The sequence below is a fragment of the Seriola dumerili genome, unplaced genomic scaffold (genome assembly GCF_002260705.1).
Source record: "Seriola dumerili isolate Sdu_G_001 unplaced genomic scaffold, Sdu_1.0 BDQW01000017.1, whole genome shotgun sequence".
NCBI classification, from domain to species: domain Eukaryota; kingdom Metazoa; phylum Chordata; class Actinopteri; order Carangiformes; family Carangidae; genus Seriola; species Seriola dumerili.
Genome location: NW_019174272.1, coordinates 11290735 through 11309642, shown reverse-complemented (window position 1 = coordinate 11309642; position 18908 = coordinate 11290735). Strand labels below are relative to the sequence as shown.

The 18908-nt window shown below is 39.2% G+C and overlaps 1 protein-coding gene across 1 annotated transcript; it reads right to left on the bottom strand.

Annotated features, from left to right (window-relative positions):
* Nucleotides 1-253: 253 nt before the first annotated feature.
* Nucleotides 254-18576, bottom strand: golga7 (golgin A7). Its single transcript, XM_022759079.1, has 6 exons — nt 18525-18576; nt 17013-17138; nt 13933-14085; nt 10325-10426; nt 8671-8723; nt 254-2496 (listed from the first exon to the last, which is right to left on the bottom strand). Exons 1-5 carry the CDS (start codon nt 18531-18533, stop codon nt 8682-8684), a joined length of 432 nt encoding a protein of 143 aa, XP_022614800.1. The 5' UTR covers nt 18534-18576; the 3' UTR covers nt 254-2496; nt 8671-8681.
* Nucleotides 18577-18908: the final 332 nt, after the last annotated feature.

Genomic DNA, 18908 nt, shown 5'->3' with positions numbered 1-18908 from the left:
TCCTGCTATATAACTCTTAAGAGACAACACAGAATACCGCCCTTGAAAGGAAACCAAGTTGAAACGAAGCCCTGGAGTTCATTCAGCTCTCAGTTTTTAAGTTTTCTGCATCTAAATCATAACAAGCATCAGGAATTGTGTCTCATAGCACTACTCTCAAGTGTGTAAGTGTGTTTGTAAAACGTAAACTATACATTGACTGTCAACACCAAAATAAAACCAGAAACCAATATGGTGTAAAATATGTACAAGTTTTATTTATGAGGATACAACTTCTGGATTAATAAAACATTTCAATTTCAAATGAAAAAAGAACCTAGAAAAGTTCGATTAACAGAACTAGATAAATAAAGTATGAGCTAAATCAAAATTATTAATGAAACTTTATTTACAAAAATCATAATTCAAGATAAGTGTTCATCCTTTAGCTTCTGAGCATCTGAACATGTCCAGCCATGTGTACAGCGTATTCAACCTTTGCTAAGGTTTCACTAACATAAACCGAGCAACATAAACTCCTGCCTAAATAACAGACAGTTAAGAATCATGAAACATGGAATTTAGTTGCTTGTCAAAAATCCAGAGCTGACTGACATAATCTCACTGTTTAGACATGATCACACCAGAAAATGACACAGTGAAAATACTTGGTATGGCTTTGTGAAATATTAGCTCTAGAAGTTTTGAGACATAGTGACCGTACTCGCAGGGCTAGCTGCTGAGCTAACTGCCACTTTTCTTCATTTTCTCTGCACTGTTCTGTTTCCTACCCCCTGACATTCTGTGCACACTTTTCTTTTACTCAAAATGACAAATAAAGCACAACGACCTAAGCTTATCGTCTGCTGTTTGCTTGCTAGCTTAGCTCGGCCGCTAACAGGACACTATGGCCCTGTTCAGACCTAGCATTAAAATGGGTCTTCAGTGATCCAATCATAAGTGGTCAGCTTTAAACATGCTGGCTTTAAAATGCATCTTCACATGCGTCTCGAGTGAGCACTTGTGACTGGATCTCACTTCCCCGCTTTATGTGCAAATAAACAGGTATGCGTTGTTGGTTTTAGCCAATCCGACAGAAGGGTCCGTTGTCAGTTTATCCAAAAGATGTATTTGTACTCCTGTCTCATAACTGTCTGCAAACCATTCCCCTTCTGTGGAGCAGTTCATACTCTCCAGAGGAGGGTTAAGTTAAAGTGAATGGTACAACAGAGGTAAATAAGCTATGATTGCTTCCTCAATTTTGGATCTTCTCGATCCAGATCTCTATCCCTTCAAAGCCCGTCACTGTCAAGACTGTTTGCTATTGGTCAACAGAGCATATTGGCAGGAAAAAGTTCACCAATGTTGAATATGATGCATATTTGTGCTGATAGACTTTTTGCCCCCACGAGTGAATCCACTAATCGTGTCAATTCGCCTGGAAAAACTGCTGAAAAACTTTGCTGTGTTAAATCCTGGTGTGACCGGGACCTTTAGACTTACACAAAGGCACCATTCAAAGCCATTACAGGCACTGTCAACTAACAAGAGCACTTTAAATACTTCGGTCAAAGGCAACCTCACTAATATATGAATTATATGCTTATTAGACATGAGTCAAAAATCAACAGTAGTCACCAAACACCATGCATAGCACAGTTTACAAATAAAAAAATAACCATGACATGAGGAGTTGCATTAACAATAGTACATGCTAAATACAGAGCAAGCACAAGTTTTGGCTTTTCAAGAAGCAAAAGAAGAATCTCTTAAATCAATGCATAAATAGGAAAGATGTACATGAATATTTGAATCTGTGACCGTTTGACTGGAATGTTTGGATCCCGACAAAGTTAAGCAGTCACAGTAGTAAATATAAAATCAAACCCTACAAAAGGAAACATGCAGAAAAGGTCATACACTAAAACAAGCACCCTTGCAGGAATACATGAATAAGAATAAAAGTACAGAAACTGTGAATAGCGGCACATGCAGAAAACCACACTGATAACTAGAGTTCCTTGTTTCTGTGGTTCAGCCAACACAATCACTTAAAGCATGGGTGTGGTGAGTTGTATAAACCTTCATAAAAATAAGTTACCCTGTATTTTGGCTTCATTATTCAAAAAGGAATGTCCAAAAAAGAAAGAAATATAGAAAAGTTCACACTTCCAGAAATACTCAAAAACTTGAATGTCAATAAATTCTGTAAGTCAGTTAGTCCAGGTTTTGCATGACATCCTTTGCTTTTCTCAAACTTAATACAGGTTTATAACAGACTTCAACTCAAAACTATTAAACGCAGACAGAGATATCACAAATAAAAATAAAATAATACATGAATAACTGTCGGGTACGAAATCTCAAACTCGGTCACAAAGGATACTCTGAATGGGACATGCACACGACGATTAGTGGAAAGGGACAGATTGTAGAGACGCAGTATTAAGGGTGCAGGTCTGGGTGGTCCTCAGGGAGCTGGGCACTGGTGCTGGGCGGCTACGCTCAGCTAAACAGCTGTGACAGAAACAGAAAGATTAGTTAGAAACGTACATGTAACTGATAACAATACCAACGGCTCTGTTGCATATAGATGTACTAGTAAACCGTAGCAGTAGTCAGCATGCTCAGTAAGTGGCCCTGAGGTGGCCCAACTAAATAGAATGCAGTCATTAATGATGTGAGACTTCCACTTGAACTGACATTCAGCTGCTCTCAACATGTTGACTTACATTTCAACAGTTTTATCTCTTTCTCTTTACCTGATACTTCAGCTCACTGCACCTAAACTCCTTTCAGTACTTAATTAACCATCAACCCGCATATAAGTTGCTTTCAGCTGCTTATATTTCAACTGACACTTTATCTTCAACTAATGTTTGACTGATTTTAACGCTAACTATTAAACTGAACACCTAACTCTTTTTAAAAGGTCCTATCTTTTACACTTCTCCAGTGTTTTATTTCAAGTGTTGATCCATAAGAAGATATATTTGTGGTTTTAAGAACCACATCAATGTAGTTTTACATCTCCTCTCTCAGGCTTCTCTCTGGAGCTCTAGTAAACAAAAGGTCAGTGAACCAGAGGTTGGCCTCTTAAAATATACATTTCAACTGACACTTCAAACCCCTTCAGGGCTTCAGCTGACAGTTCAACTACTTAAGTGCTTGAACTCTCTCTCTACTACATTTAGTTTTAAAACGCATCTCTTTTGCTACGTTTTCACCTCCCGTCCACACTGCTCCGCAGTTTCCAAGCCCTGAAACCGGAGTCTTTTGGTAACACTGCTGGCCCCGTTATAGTTTGAAAACTCCGGGGTTGCACTGCAGTGTGGACAGGCGAAAACTAAGACCTTTGGAACCGATGACATAGACACACACAATCGCTCCCTAATTGGGCCTTATCTGCTGTGACGAAGCTCATCACTCCCCTGTTAAACTGACCATTCACTTGCTTTCTGTGCTTTCATGTCCACTGCTTTTATCTGAATCTTCCACTGACAGTTTGGGTTAGCTGTTAGCAGTGCATTTGTTTTTATCACCTTCACTTCACTTGAAACTTAATCTTATTGCAGATATCAATCTTTAACTGACACGTCAACTGATTTCATCAATAACACCTCAACAGACTCCTTTCAATGCTAAAGCCTCAACTGACACTTCAGACCCTTTCAGTGCTTCAACTTCTGCACTTTTCCAATGGTTTCAGGTCTGCATTAGCTTTCTGCATTCACATAATTGTGGGGATGTTAGCCGAGACTCCGGGTCACACACTGTGGGATGTGGTTCCTGACATTAATGTACCGTCACTTTTTCTCCGTTTTCATCTACAGGAACTTTTTAGTTGGTGTATTTTCCCTTTACACAGAACATAAACTGTCTCTGGCCTGACTGACACTGATAGTTATTTACAGTTCTGTTTGCTGGCTCACTGCAAACAGAGCCCTGAGTGAGCTGGCACCGTTTACACAACAAGCATCAAATACAGAGAGCGTTTGATTTCACTCTTATATAAGCACTGGTATCAAAAGCAGGTATTGTTCTGTCAGGTATTTATAATGAATGTGTTAATATGATCTATGCCGACCAAAGTGCTGTACAAACGCTTTATCAAATGTGAAAAAAACGCCAATAAAAATGTAAGCTATGTATTTCAATGAAAAATGTCCATTAGTTCGGCCTGTAAAAATACTCTTTGCAGGTGAGGAAAAACTCGTTTCAGGGAATGAAAAGAACAACACACGAATGATGAATACCATTTATGTAACCGCCTTGTCCAACATTCCCCACTGACACTAAATATTCTCATGTGTGCAGCCTAATTTACAGGTTTGCTGGCGTGCTGTGGCCAGTCGGCGAGTTTGTATGCTGAGCCAAACGACACCTTATCAGGAGCAGAATGTCTTTTGGACAAGATGCCAGGACATCGACTTGGCGCCATCTGCCTCTGAATGAATGCTCAGCAGTCAGGAGCTGTGTGGGCCAAGTCTGGTTTTGCTACACTGCAGTCATCCCACTAGAGGCTGATCCATCACACTGTTCAGCCCTTCACCTGGTAGGCTCCCAGCCAAAACGAAAAGTCCCGCTTTAAACTTGTCAGGCCTTCAGCCATAATGGGAAAGGCGAGAGGATGGGAGAGGACGGTTTGATAGGTATGTGATGATGGTTGGTGCTGGTAATATTTGGATCCGGAGCTACAGGAGACAAATTATCAAGTCAACTTTTATTTATGCTTTCCCACTTTCAAGCCAAAAAGGCTCAAGCAATTAAAACTAAATTAATAATAAGTAAAAAAAAAAAAAATGAAGCTTTAATTTTTGTGTTTCATGTTTATCAGAGTGGAAAGTCTCCAATTGTATCAATGAATATTTTATATATTGACAACTGTTCCAATGGCTATGTATAGTAGTATGTAAAAAGGGTAACTTGTAGTAATGAACCCACAATAGTCAGAACTGTGATCCAACTCTGCAGCAAACAGCCTATCTTTAAGATCCAACAGTCAGCATTACTTTGGAATCATGTATCTGACCACCTGATGAATAATTCTAAACTGCCTCTCCTTTCAGCTCTGTTTCAGTCTTCAACACCTGAGAGAAGTTATCTGTCACTACGGCAATTAAATGCTCCATTATGTTCAACAGCTAGTTGTGTGCGCTGGGTTTTTAGTGCTTTTTGGCTGAAACCAGCTGCTGACTGTGGCTGAAACCAACACTGAGAGCTGTGGGAGTGAATCAAAACAGTAAAGTTGTGGGATGTAAAATAAAAACAAAACTGAAAGATGTTAAAATGCTCTGCAGAGATAATTCTTTGTGGGATTGCTACTACGATACATATAAATATTGAGTAAAGCTTATTTATAAAAAAAAAAAAAATAAAAAAAAAAAACTCAAATTGTGACAGAGCTTAATAACGACTTGATGGCCAATACAACTTTTAATTAAAAGGCTGATATTGGTCTGATAGGTGATGTACCAGTCTAAGCCTGGAGGAGACAGGAGATGAGACCATGCAGGATTAAGAGGTTTAAACACTGGGTGGGATGGATACACTGTATGTATGTTCAGTCTGCTTGCTGGCTGTGGTCTACCTCGTCTTTGACCATGGCAAAGCTCCAGTGCACTCTTCTTTCAACAGCTACTTATAAAAGAGCTGGGTTTACATTCCTCAACAGGACATGTGTATGTATCGAGGCGCTCAGCAGGAATTTCGAACGAGAAGATTAATCCCTGTATACATCTGTACGGTAGTAGGGCAATGGTTTATCCATCCACAAGGATCTATGGACTCAGAAATTATGCCAAATACAACATTCCCCATAGGTCAAATATTTATGGGGTATGTCTTACTCTGCTTGATGGTGGTGTCTACGCTACAGTGGAGACTGGGGTCTGTCCAGCATCTATACAAAGTACTTTTCAGTATGATTTGAGCCCAGCAGATCTTAGGATGACACCACACAATGAGCTTCACTGTCTTCTTCTGTGCACAAGAAAAAAGAAGGGATTTACTGTAACAGAGATTTAAACAATTTATGGGATGAGATGTTCTCCTGAGTGAAAGACCATGAGGCGTCCGCCAGGGCGAAAAATCTGAAGATATATAAAAGCCATCTGTGGTTCATGATCAGACTGTGTTGTCTCAGAAGGTTTTAGCATTCAAACAAAACAAAGTAAAAAAGTGACATGGAATGACAACTGCTGAGGAATGCTCTTAATGAAAGTAATTTTATAAGGTAAGGTAAGGAAAATGAGGAAGACAATATTTCTATGAAAAACATTTCCCAGAAAATGTTTGTGATCAAATGTAAGACACAACCTCATATAATCATTTTTAGAGACTTCCTGGATGAGCTGGTCTTAATAAGCTCTTATTTGCAGTGTAATAAAACTGAAGGACAAAAAGGAAGATTGGAACCATCAAAAAAGGAATAAATGTTTGGGACGTATGCTGGCAGATGAGAAATTCTGCATCAAGGTGACACTGAATCGTTTTAAAAGAAAATGCAGGAATGGTAAATGTAATTTGGTCCTATGTTGCTGTATGTGTAAGTTGCGCATCACAGCATATAAGTGAATGTAACCAGTATATGACAGACTTTCATGATTGTTCATTCAGGTCCTTTTTACGCCATTTGCTTGACAGCATAAACCCAAGAGCCATCCTGAAGCAGCCCTATGTTCTTTCAGTTAGGTTACAGTTATGTGTCTCTCTCTTTATCTACAATAGCTTTACAGTACGTCCCTCACACCCCCTCAGACACTGTTCTAAATTTAAGAAATCAAAATGCAGATACAGTATGTCTCTGAATGAACAGCCGTTCCTGGGAACCTCTCCTCCATGTTCAGTCACAAGCAAAGTTTTAAAAACAAAAAATAGTCAAAAGTTGCGACAAAGTGCCAGCTGCCACCAATTATGACAAGGCTTCCTGAAAGTGGAATTAAACTTCACACGGTGAAGAAGTCACCCGGACTCACCAGAGCTTCTGGATGAAAACATCTGTTAAATGATTGTTAAAAGTTAAAAAGTTAAAAATAAGTTAAAATCTTAGCCACCGGCACGCAATGAAAACCTGTTGTTTTATTATGGTTAAAATAACAAGGTCTTCAGATGTTACTGTGCAGTACTGCACCGAGTTAACACTGAATATGTTTTTACAAAGACCAAACCCTCTTACAACATAGACCATCGGTTGTGTGTCTCTATTATCTATTGTCTGAAATCTGTGGGAGTTGAGATTTTAATGACTATGAGCAAGACAGCTCCTGTACCCTGCTGCATTCATGTCTTTACAATCTCAGTAAATACAACCTGCCTACTCAGAAGAATCATTCACATTAACAACATGAAATGTGAGAACAATAATAATAATAATAATAACAATAATAATAATAATATGAAAATGTGAAATATCCACTGCAATTTCATTTTGGCTGATTTTAAATTAATCATTGCAAATGTAAATAACATAAGGAAGCTTTGTAGACAGAAATATAACATGCATTAACATTTTATGCTATTCTTTACATTGTGTGTCTGACATTAAAGCTGTAATTCTTGCTTTCTACTTTGTTCTCAGGCAGCAAACAATGCTTTCAAACTGAGTCACCATATCTGACTCTCCAGCTTCCTCCGATTTGACATGAATGCAGTAGAAGCCCCGGCAGCAAAGTAAACAAGGAAATGGGCTATTTTAACTAAAATGTAGTAATTGTTTGCTTACAGCTACTTAAATACATGTAACTGTAGTAAGAGTGCTTCAGGCACTTCATCACTTTTTGGGCTCAGCTACTGGGCTCCATGAGTTCAGATCATAACAACCTCACAATTTTAGACAATGGTGTAAAATGCAGCTTCTATTATGACTGATGGTGTCTAGATGGAGCCACCTTTATCCACTGTAGCGTGGGTAGCCAAGGTTGTGTACATAAGAATGTAGGGAGGAGTGTAACTTAGAGGAAACTGTCCAATTCCAGTTCCAGAAAAGTATGAGTGAAGAAGGACAAAAAGGAAGACACATATAACAACAGTGAGATAAGGACATGTGACATCTGGTTTATATACACCCTGCTGGACAAGACATCCCCAGAAACTGGTGTGAAACTATGATTCACTTGTTTTGTGCTGCTCATCATTTTCTCCTTGGCACCAAGCTTTCAAATAAATACTTGTGTTCGAAACATCTGAATCTGAACTCCTGGTGAACATATTTCTTCAGGTCGCAAGATTTCAACCACAGTGAATGTGTGCTCTGGACAGTGGACTTTATGTGCATAAGTGAAGTAAGTGACAAAACACTGAGCAATATGCAACGTGAAGTCGTAAAGTAAGCAGGATTATCCTTTAATCGCTGATAAAACAACCCTCCTAGCGGTAAAGCAGTTAATTGATATTACTCACAGATGCTTTTAACTTTGATGTGGGATTTTTCTTTGAATGAGGAGGCATTCTGCATGTCAGTAATGGATAGCCGGGCACGTAAAGATTGAACCTATTTTATTACTGCTCTTTGACTCGAGCCCCTTTGTTTGTAATATTTCCCAAAAATGAATCAGAAAATGTGTTTTATAATTAAAAAAATGTCCTTGGATGCTTACAAATGTTGTTTGTGTGAGAACATGTTTAACAGGCCAGCATCAGGTCTGTACTAGTAAGAATGTGTAAAAAGGGAATGTTAATTATGACACTCACCGTGGCAGCTTTTATCTAGTCAGACTTCTGTCTTCAAAGATGGTGACCTCAATCTTAATAGGATTCAGTCAAGGAAAAACATCTGGAGCAAGGTTGGCTTCATTTTACATTTAATTACGACCAACTGAAATTTGAATTCTCCTCACTTTTTACATGAGGAAATATACACTATAATGGTACTGAGCAATTTAAACTGAAGATGAAATGGTTTTTGGTGATTATTGTGGAAAAAGAGACTTTCCTTCAAGCCTCTGGGCAGGTGTTGTTCAGGGCTCACTAGGTGTAAATGATTCCTCATTTTGCTTGACTTTAAAACTGTTTTGTTTAAAAAGTCAAAGACCAGATTTTTGGAATAATAATAAAAAAAAAAGAAAAAAAAAAAGAAAATCTGTAGCCGTGATCATGAGCAAAACAGAGTCCCAAAGTGAAACCGGAACTTCAGAGTAATGTTCCAGTCGTAAGAAAACCCACTCAAAATAATTTGGAACTATGTTAATAACCACAAATCCAGCCTTGAGACAGAGCCTCTCTCAACAGTATCCTGCATGGCTCGCTTCGTATGTTTAGAAAAGGATGGGACTTATTTGACAAACTTTTTTTTAAATTATTTATATTTTTAGCGGCCTTTAAAAAACAGCATTTCCCAGCATTTTCTTGATGTAAGCTCTCTATAGCAGTCTCAGTTTAACATAAAGAGAGGGGACTGTAAGTGATTAAAAATAATTTCAACCCTTCGGTCCTGGAGGGAAACATACATTTTCAGAACATTACAAATATGATCATCATATTTCCTTGAGTCAAATGTTAAAGCAACAGTTCAGGTGGGACATTCCTGTCAATCTCCCAGTGCTCCTGGGCCAAAGTCAGCAAAGCAGCTTGACAGTGTCGGAGAAATAATCCAGATCACTGTCAACCCTATAAAATCATAGGCACGAGAGGGAACAAAGCTCGGCTGTGAACAATTTCAGTCATATTTTGTTATCCCTAATCTCCCACTGCCGCCCAGTTGCAATTAATTGGGATGTTGAGTCACCCCACAAACACATGCTGGTAAAGCCAGGATGTTGGTGCACCCGCTGATTTTATGCAGATGCTATGGATTACATACTAACTTTTATCTGGTGTTTTTACAGGGTATCCCTACATAGCTCTGGATTTCCTGTAAGCTGCCCAGACTGCTGCTTTCCATTTTCATCCAGCAGTTACAGGGAAAGACACAGTGGGGGCAGGCGGCCTGTAAATCACTACATCTATTAGGTCATTGTGAAAGCTCCTTGTTCTACTTAAAACTCGGGTGCGATTACCTTCACATTTCCTGATCTCAGGGTACGTTTAACAAGTTACATTTGCTCAAAATATTCTGAACATGCTCATTCTCGCCCCAAAAGGTTGTTTTTTTGTTGTTTTTTTTTATTGTAAAAACAATGTGGCTTTGACCCTTAACTGTGTCTCTAATGTTTGCAAGGTTGGTGCTCTGGATTTAAGCCTGCTCTCATGTTGCTTTCATTGTGTTATCTAGGAGCTCATTGTTGGCAATGGAGGGAAACATAAATATATTACTGAACAGCTACATGTGGCATATGGAAAATTAACACCTGAGAGAAGATAAGAAACTGTATTTCCTGGGTGTAACAGGCACTGAAGTGTAGGATACAACTCGCAGGCCTCTCTCGATGGGGTCGGTGAGCAGGAGGCCTCGTGGTGCATAGATCTTGTCATTCTGCTCCTGAATGTACTTTGCAATCTTCTTCAAAACCTAAAAGGACAGACAGAGATCACAGTTTCAGATGTCGTTTCACATTGACCGCAATCCAGTGGTATGCTAAACTCTCACAGAGAATGCATATGCTTCATTTTGATAATTTAAGAACCTGAATTTCTTATTTTAGTTTTTTAAAAGCAACATATGAAAACAGGTATTCCTTCAGAGAGAATTCAGGATTGACATTAAATTATTTTGCACAATAAGCTTAGCTTTTCTAATCCTAGCTAATCCTGACCCCATCATTTGGCTGTAGACTTAGATTAGTAATGTATGGCATTTTTAATAAATGTTTCTTTTAGTTCCATCAATCAAAGTATGAGTATGAGTAAGACATTCAACCCCTTATACCTGCTTAAACCTGCTTAAACCAGACTGGTAGAACGATAAAAACATGGATACCTGAAGGTTTTATTCTGATTGAGACGTCATCCTTATGCTTCCTTATATTTTTCTTCAAGTACATACGAGACTCGCATTAACATCCTGCAACCAGTGTAGTCTTAAACATGTTCTGTGTTTTAATATTCAGAATTTCATAATATGAGATTAGGGTGTAATTAAAAACTATACTTTACACAGGTTGGTATCAAATATCTGGTCAGACTTGTTTTTGATGGTAGAATGGATTCCACTAAATGTCAACAAACTCTGGATGCAAATGTCCTACAGTCAGTCAACAAACTGACAGTGGAAAGAGGCAGGCTTCTACAACAGGACAATGATCCAAAGCAGACATGAACGTCATGAACGACATGAATCAAAGCATGAACGATTTTAAGAAAAACAAGCTAAAGCTTTCGGAGCGACCCCCCATGGTGCCCTGACCTGAACATCACTGAAAATCTGTGGGTAGATCTTAAACATGCTGTGTGTGCAGGGAAGAGTGGGTGAAAAATCTTAAATCAAAAATAGAAAGAAAGCCTCTTAGCTGTCTACACAAATTGTTTGCAGGGGGGTGGTAGTGGTGGCGGTTATGTAATTACTGTAGGGGTTGTATTTACTTATTTTCACTTGAGAATCAACAACATAAGTTATTTGCCCAAACGTTTGCATACACCTATAAATGTGAAGGCAAAGTGTGATGAATGTGATGAGGATAATGGTGCACACAATGACAGCGTTTCCTCAAAGTTACTCATGCTGTTGCATTTGGTCATACACACAAAAGGTGATTGAAGTGATTGTGTGAACAGGGAAAAAGAAAGCTGAATTCCTGCATGATGCACAGTCTTATCTGACCTGTGAAACAAACACACTGTACTGCTGATACCTGGAATCTAACTAGCAAATCTCTGTCTGGCTAAGTAGGCGACAAGAGGATCCAACTAGCTAACCCCACCACATTCTTGAGCTGAAGTGCTGAATAACAGACTTCATTTTTACTTTGGTAATGACCAGTCAATTTAAATTGCATGACTTTATGAGTGCTCATAAAACACAAACCAAGCCAAATGTTTTTTATCCCTGTACACTTCTGTCCACTGAAAGACGAATGCATAAGACAAGAAAAGACCACTGACATACTGATCCATTTACATTCCATATGAACTGGGCCAAAAGGGATTTTAGTTGACTATAAATACAATTTATTTGCCAGCTCTCATAGAGGTCATAAAATTGTTGATTTACAGCCAAGCTCAAAGATTCCACACAGCAGCAACACAACTGCTTACAGCACTAAACCGCCTCAATCATCTTCAATGTTGACTATAGTGTGTCATTAATATGTCTACAAGCAGAAGCCAGAACAAGATCCAGCATGTTCATTATTAGGGGTGGGTATCTTTTGGATATTTTTAAATATTTGTGCCCATATTGTATATGAGTTTTACCAAAATTATACTTTTTCTGGAAACTCATTAAGAGGTCATAATTCTCAGATGTTACACATTGTCTCAATACAGGCCATAATACAATAGTCCAAAGTTGTGCCTGAAGCCATTGTTCAGTCAAAAATGCCAAAAACGTCCTACTCACAGCTTTTTAATTGTGAGGATTTACTGCTTTTCTCTGTTTTCTATCATTGTAAATTTAATATCTTGTTGTTTTGGAACGTTGGTCGGACAAAACTAGTAATGTGAATATATCACCTTGGGCTTTAGGAAACTGTGAGGGATATTTTTTTTATTTATTTAAACAATATAATTGATAACTTCTCCTCCTGTATGCCTGGGTCATCTTCCCAGTAGCAGCACAGCGCCAACAGTGCTGGAGCCTGGAGCTGGCCGCACCCTATGACCTCAGGAGCTTGGACAAGTGAGCAGGTGACGGAAAAATAAGTAATAGTAACAGCATGTCTTGGCAGGTACAACAAAAAAAATAGTTTGGACCTTGTCTTGACATTATTGGGTAATAATACATTACACTAGATTGAAATATTTCACATAATGTGTATTGATCAGTTTTATTCAACAATTTGGGAAGAGAAAAAAGATAGAAGTTCCATTCATCTGAGGCCTACGTCATGTCGACATCGTCTCTGTATATTAAAAACGAGTAATCATACAACCTGTCGGTCTGTAATTAATTTTCATTTCTTTTATAAAATCAATCTAAAATGTTCAAGTTATGTTCTAAAACTTTATTGACAATACAACTGGAAAAAACCCCCCAAAAAACTACTACATCAGCGAACAAAGTCGTGACGATCGGAAAATCACAACACTGAAGCTTCTGAGAGGCAGTGTGCAGAAGTATTTTGAGTTTTTCACCATAGATGGTAAAATGACCTTAAGGCTGTTTACTCTAAAACAATAACAAATCTGTTGACTCTTCTGCAATTAAATGAGACAGCAGAGGCACCAGAAACAAGTAAAGCAACATCAACTGTACAACCTCGTCTGACTGCCTGTATTTTGCCACACTCACTCTTGAGGACAAATAAGATCTATGTACAAGGATATGTGGATTACCTTTGAATTAGTTAGGCCAAATAAGATGGCAGTTCAAAGTGATTTTTTTTTAAAAAGGGACAGCCCTAATTTGGCCAGGCTGTAGTTCAGATTAGACTATATGCATGGTTAGATATGACAATGGCTGTTGCGGTGATCATTGTTATGGTTGTAGCTCTTGTTGTGGCTGTTTTGATTAGCAAGGCTGTGAGACACATGTTTGTGTAACACTACACCTTCACGCCGGCAGTGTGAATGTTGTGATGCAACTTTATTTCTGAAGTCTCCTGGCTGGCTTGTCTGGCGTTACAATGCTGTCTTAACAATTCCCAATGTTACTGTTAAGTGCTGTGAGAATAGCCAGCTAGTCACAGCCACAGCTAATGTTATAGCCATAGCCATATAGCCACAGCAATAGCTGTATTCATAGTCAAAGCCACAACCGCAACAATAGGCATGGACATAAGCATAGCCACAACACTGGGTGCACCCACTCACACTGCGGTCACAGTAAGAATTCAGCCCCTCAAAAAGTACTATGTTCTGAATACCCAGCTCCATTCATTACTACTGTATTTAAACCTATGCATTTACAATGTTTGTCACCTTTTCATAGTGAGTCTCCATACACAGGAAGATGGTATATGCTGTGAGGCAGGCCAGACAACCTTCAATATATGACTGGCTTCCCAGCTTCTCAGCTTCAGCATACAGGTTATTGAGCGTCCGCACTGTCTCCTCAAACTGCTGCTTGTCAATCTGAAATACATGGAAACATAAAGGAAGACCAAAGGGTTAAAAATCACAGGACAAGGCACGGTGTGTGAGTGCCTTCTGCCCTGTCAGGATATTCGAGGGGAAACATTGTCTTCATAGCACAAGATCATTTTCTCCTTCTCTTTCCATCTCTAGATAAATGAGAGGCTGAATTTTCTTGGACTGGTCATACATCAAGGGAATGCTGGGCCTCCTTCCCGCACTGGAAACACCACCTGAAATTATTAGGATGCCTTTGCCATATGGTCTCAGAAAGTTTTCATTTAATAACTGACACAACAAACGCACTGAAAGCAGGACACACAGGGTGACAATCCATCGAGGAATATTGATGCTTTCTCCTTCGCCAATGGCACAGACACACCTTGATGAAGATAAAGATGCAGCTCAGCTGTTCCCTATACTGCAGACAGCTTTTTGGGATACAAACTAAAACCACAGCTGGCTGATAATCAAACCAGTGTTTCTGAAGAATTCCTCAAATGAAAGTCTTCTGTAGGGAAGACTGATGGAGGGTGGAGGACGTTTGAACTCAGAGGCGGTTTTGACTGGGGTGTCGACACTAGTCCCATGCTGGCCCAGAATGGATCCGTTGATTTTTCTGTGATTCGGAGGGAAAATGAAGAAGGAGCCTCCAGAGCAGATGAGGAGCCAGCCAGGGGCCTCCTGAGCCTATGAAAAGCCTCCAATGTTCTGCTCCCTTGTGCCCAAGGAATGCAACAACAAGCTCCAACACATCAGTAGTCTAAGGCGTGTTTGGTACCCGCCATTGGGAGCCTTTGTTCTCCTCCTAATTTTCCAATTCAGAGGCTGCGATTCAAACCACATTTTTCCATCTTTCCATTACGCCTGATGCCTGATGAGAGTCCAAAGCTGAAGAGGGTTTACAAATTGAAGTGAGGAAGGGGGCAACTGGAGCTGTCACTAAACATATCCTAAACTTAGGATATAAATATTAGACACAGGTCAGAGAAAACTGTCAGTTAGGGTTAATGAAACACTCTTGAATGGTTTGGCAAGCAAACTGCCAAATACATTTACAAAACTCAGTGCTTTCCAGGTTCTTTGGTACAATTCTCCAAAAGTATTTAAACAGGAAAGAGCTACCAAAAATAATAAATCCCACAGCCTGAGATAATTGTCTGCAAGAATGTGATGTTACAGCATGCAGACCTTTGCAAAACAAGGCAACTACATGACAAAAATCAGATATTGGGATAAAAAACACTGCCCCAAATAAAATGAAGCTTTTTTGAACATTGTGTTCTGCAAACATCCTCACAAACTGACATAAACAACTGGCCTAAATTTGGAAGCCACTAAACACTTTGGCATCATACTGCATATTTCATAAACAGGGATTACAGAAAATCATTAAAAACATACAGTATATGTGGGAAGAACATTTTATGGTAGGGGACTCAAGCTTTTACCTCCCAGAGGAAAACCATTCGTCCTGCAGTTGAGTGGGCGTGTGTGTGTGTGTCTGTGTTTGTCATAGGCTACTTTTTGGGTCACTGGTTAAGGTTAGGGTTTGGTAAAGGTTAGGTAAGCAGTGGTTCGGGTAAGTCTCCAGGAAATCAATGTAAATCCATGTAATCTCCCCCAAATGTGACCTATGACAATGTGTGTGTATCTGTGTGTGTGTGTGTGTGTGTGAACCGAATCATCGCGAAAAACATGGGAGACCACCCAATCAAGAAGGAAGTGCCAATAAACCACTAGTTTAAGTGGTTGAAGTGTTGTGAAGCTGCTCTTTTCATGTGGTGCGTGCATTTCAAAACTGCAGTTCTGTGTCCTGCGAACTCTGGACTGTTTGGCTGGCACCATCTTTAATGTGGCGTAGAGCCTGTTCAGGCTCAGCGACCTGCTCTTCCTCCTTCACATCATTACCGATGCCTGCTCTTAACCCACTTCCACCATGAAGTTCACATAAGGACACAGTCCAGCAGGGTTCCTCAGTATTTTTCACTTTTGGCTCCATGCGGATTTCAGCAGCAATTTTCTTTTTATCCTAGGGCCAGAACAGCAACTCTTCATTCTGATATGGATAATTTGCTATGATAAATGAACCATTCAGCAGTATTTTCCTGAACATTAAGCAAAATTATAATATTTCATTACTCTTCTTCATCCCTATGGTAATGTTTTTCTTCCTATCTGAAAATAGAGAACGATCTGGTTCAGAGTAGCTACAGTCTGCAGGTTACAATAAACCAATCAGACTGAGCGGCTCAAAGGTTTACACTGCAGCCTCAAAGCAGTCCTGTGTTTGAATGTTCTCCGTGTACACACAGGTTTAACATGTGTTTATGGAGAACACTCTGAACTGGCCCTTAGATTTTATTGGCAAAGTGTCTAGATACTGTATGAGCCCTGTGAGGGACTAGTGACTAGTTTCTCTGCCTTTCACTCAGTGCATGATGGGAAGGGCTCCAGCTCTTACTGCGACTATGACTAGGAAGCAGATATGTAAAGGATAATACAAAGCCAAAGTAAAACCAGAAGTTCTTTTTGTAATTATTAAGTAATACCATATATAAGGTGTGGCAAATGAACAATATACAGCTCCACTTCTTCATGTTGTGTCAAACAAAGAAGTTCTGGCATTGACACACAACACACTCTCATGCACACCCTGAATGACAGATATTCAGAAAGGGGTAGTAAAGAGACAGACGGGGACAGTAAAAGCTTTATGCATTTTTTCATAGTCTACTGGCCCACTGATGCAACAGGATTTTTCCTGGTGCTCCCAATGACGGCCAGTCCAACTATGACAGATGGATCCATTGTCAATGGTTTGTGTGTTTGTCAAAGGGAGAGAGAAGATGGTGCTCTGCCAACCATTTTTATGCATTAGTGTGATGGAAAAACTCTGAATAATAAAGTGAAGAGGTGTATCCTACCCTGGTCTCCAGCTCAGAGGGGAACTTGGTTTGGAATTGGCACACAGTGCCATTCGTATAGTCTCTCTGAAGGAAGACTTTGGCAGCGATGGCTGCCTGTTGCCTCATGTCCTGCAAGCTGTGAGTCTGTGGAAACAAGAGATTACAATTTTAATCATCTCTACACTTTCAGGGTTTGACAATCTAAAAATTAATCTATTCCAAATTGCACATATTTTTCTCATAATCTGTATGAATTACAATGAACCCTGGTGTTATGGGTATCATCTTGGTCAAGGTTCTTATGTTTACAGCATAGTTACAGTGTCTCCATGTTGTGAAGACATTCTGCAAAGCAGGCTGTTTGATGTAAAGCAAGAAAACAAACAACTAATGTATTACAGGCTAGGTATTCAGACGTTTTTTTACAGGAACATGTTGACATGCCACAGTAGAAAAATTGCAGGTGCAAAGCTGAAAAGTAATGCTTATTTTTAATATCTGCCAATGATGTTATCTATTAATCCATCAATAATTTCATTAATATAGAATCAGATATATTGTAGAACATAAAATGATGTGCTTAAATGTCTTGCCTGTTTTGCCTGACCAAGGTCCAAGATCCCAACGTATTCAATTGGCATTGCATTTTTGATTTTAAAAATTATGTAAATGATGAATCAATTAACAAATCATTTTAATTTTCTGTCAATCGATTAATCAAATAATCCCTGCAGCTCTTGGTGTAAATAATAATAATAAGTCTGAATTTAATTTAGCTTCTTCAGTCTCAGGGTCCTGTATGTGCAGTATGACTGCCACATCTCACTGGGACACTTTAGAACAGAGCCATCATTAACGTAATTAGTCCTGTGCTCTTCCCATTATGACAAGTCAAAACGTCTGCTGTGAAAAAGGCTCATTTACTATTTAAGGTGTGGAATCCAGGTGTTTCACATTTCTTATGTTTATATGGGATGTTGTCCTTCCAGCACTAGACCACCATCTAATATAGTTGTCTGTGAGATTTATTAAGTCTCCACAGAGCTGTTGAGAACTTGTGTTCACTGTTACTACTTCAGCACGCGACTCCTCCGACACTGCCATCTTTGTTCTATCAGGGAACAAAGTTTAAATGATGTATCCACAGCCACATCCCTGCCCTGGAGCCAGTATGTTGCTCTATGGCCAAGCTAAGCCGGTAGATAAGGTATTAGCAAATTACCAATTACTTCTCAAACCAAGCTAGTATCTATAGGCAGCTTGGCTCCTCGTTGAGATAAAACATTTTTCCGAAACTGCCGCATATGAGTCATTTTATACATATCCCAGCGTGTTGGCAAAGATGTAGTAAACATTACCAGGCAAGTTACCGACCGACCGGTGAGCTACCAGGCTCACGGTGGTCAACTTTCCCGCTGTCTTTCTATCAGACATACTCCGAGAAAACGTGAAAAACTGTGACGTTAGTAATAAATTCTTCACATACTACTGACGTATGAAAAATAAGGTTCAAATTCATCGTTAGCTTACCTCTGCCATGTTGAACAAGGTTTCTGTTTATCTTCCGCTACCAGTTTTTAGCATGTACTACGAAATATCTTTTCCGAAGGGAAACTTTTGTTTAATAACAAAGGTTCCGGGTGCAGAACGCTATTGACAACAAAAATCCACTATTGAAACAATTGAGCCCTAAAGCTTTTCAAAATCATGTAACACAAGATACAACAGTGTCAACAGTGGTGGGAGGTCAGTACATTAATTCAAGTACTGTATTTAGGGCCTTTTTCAGGTACTTGTATTTTCATTTTATGAAACTGCTATTGTAGTACATAAAAACAAGAAATATTGCACACTTTACTCCACAATACTGATAACGGCTTTTATTCTTCTGCAAATTAAGATTTTTAAAATATC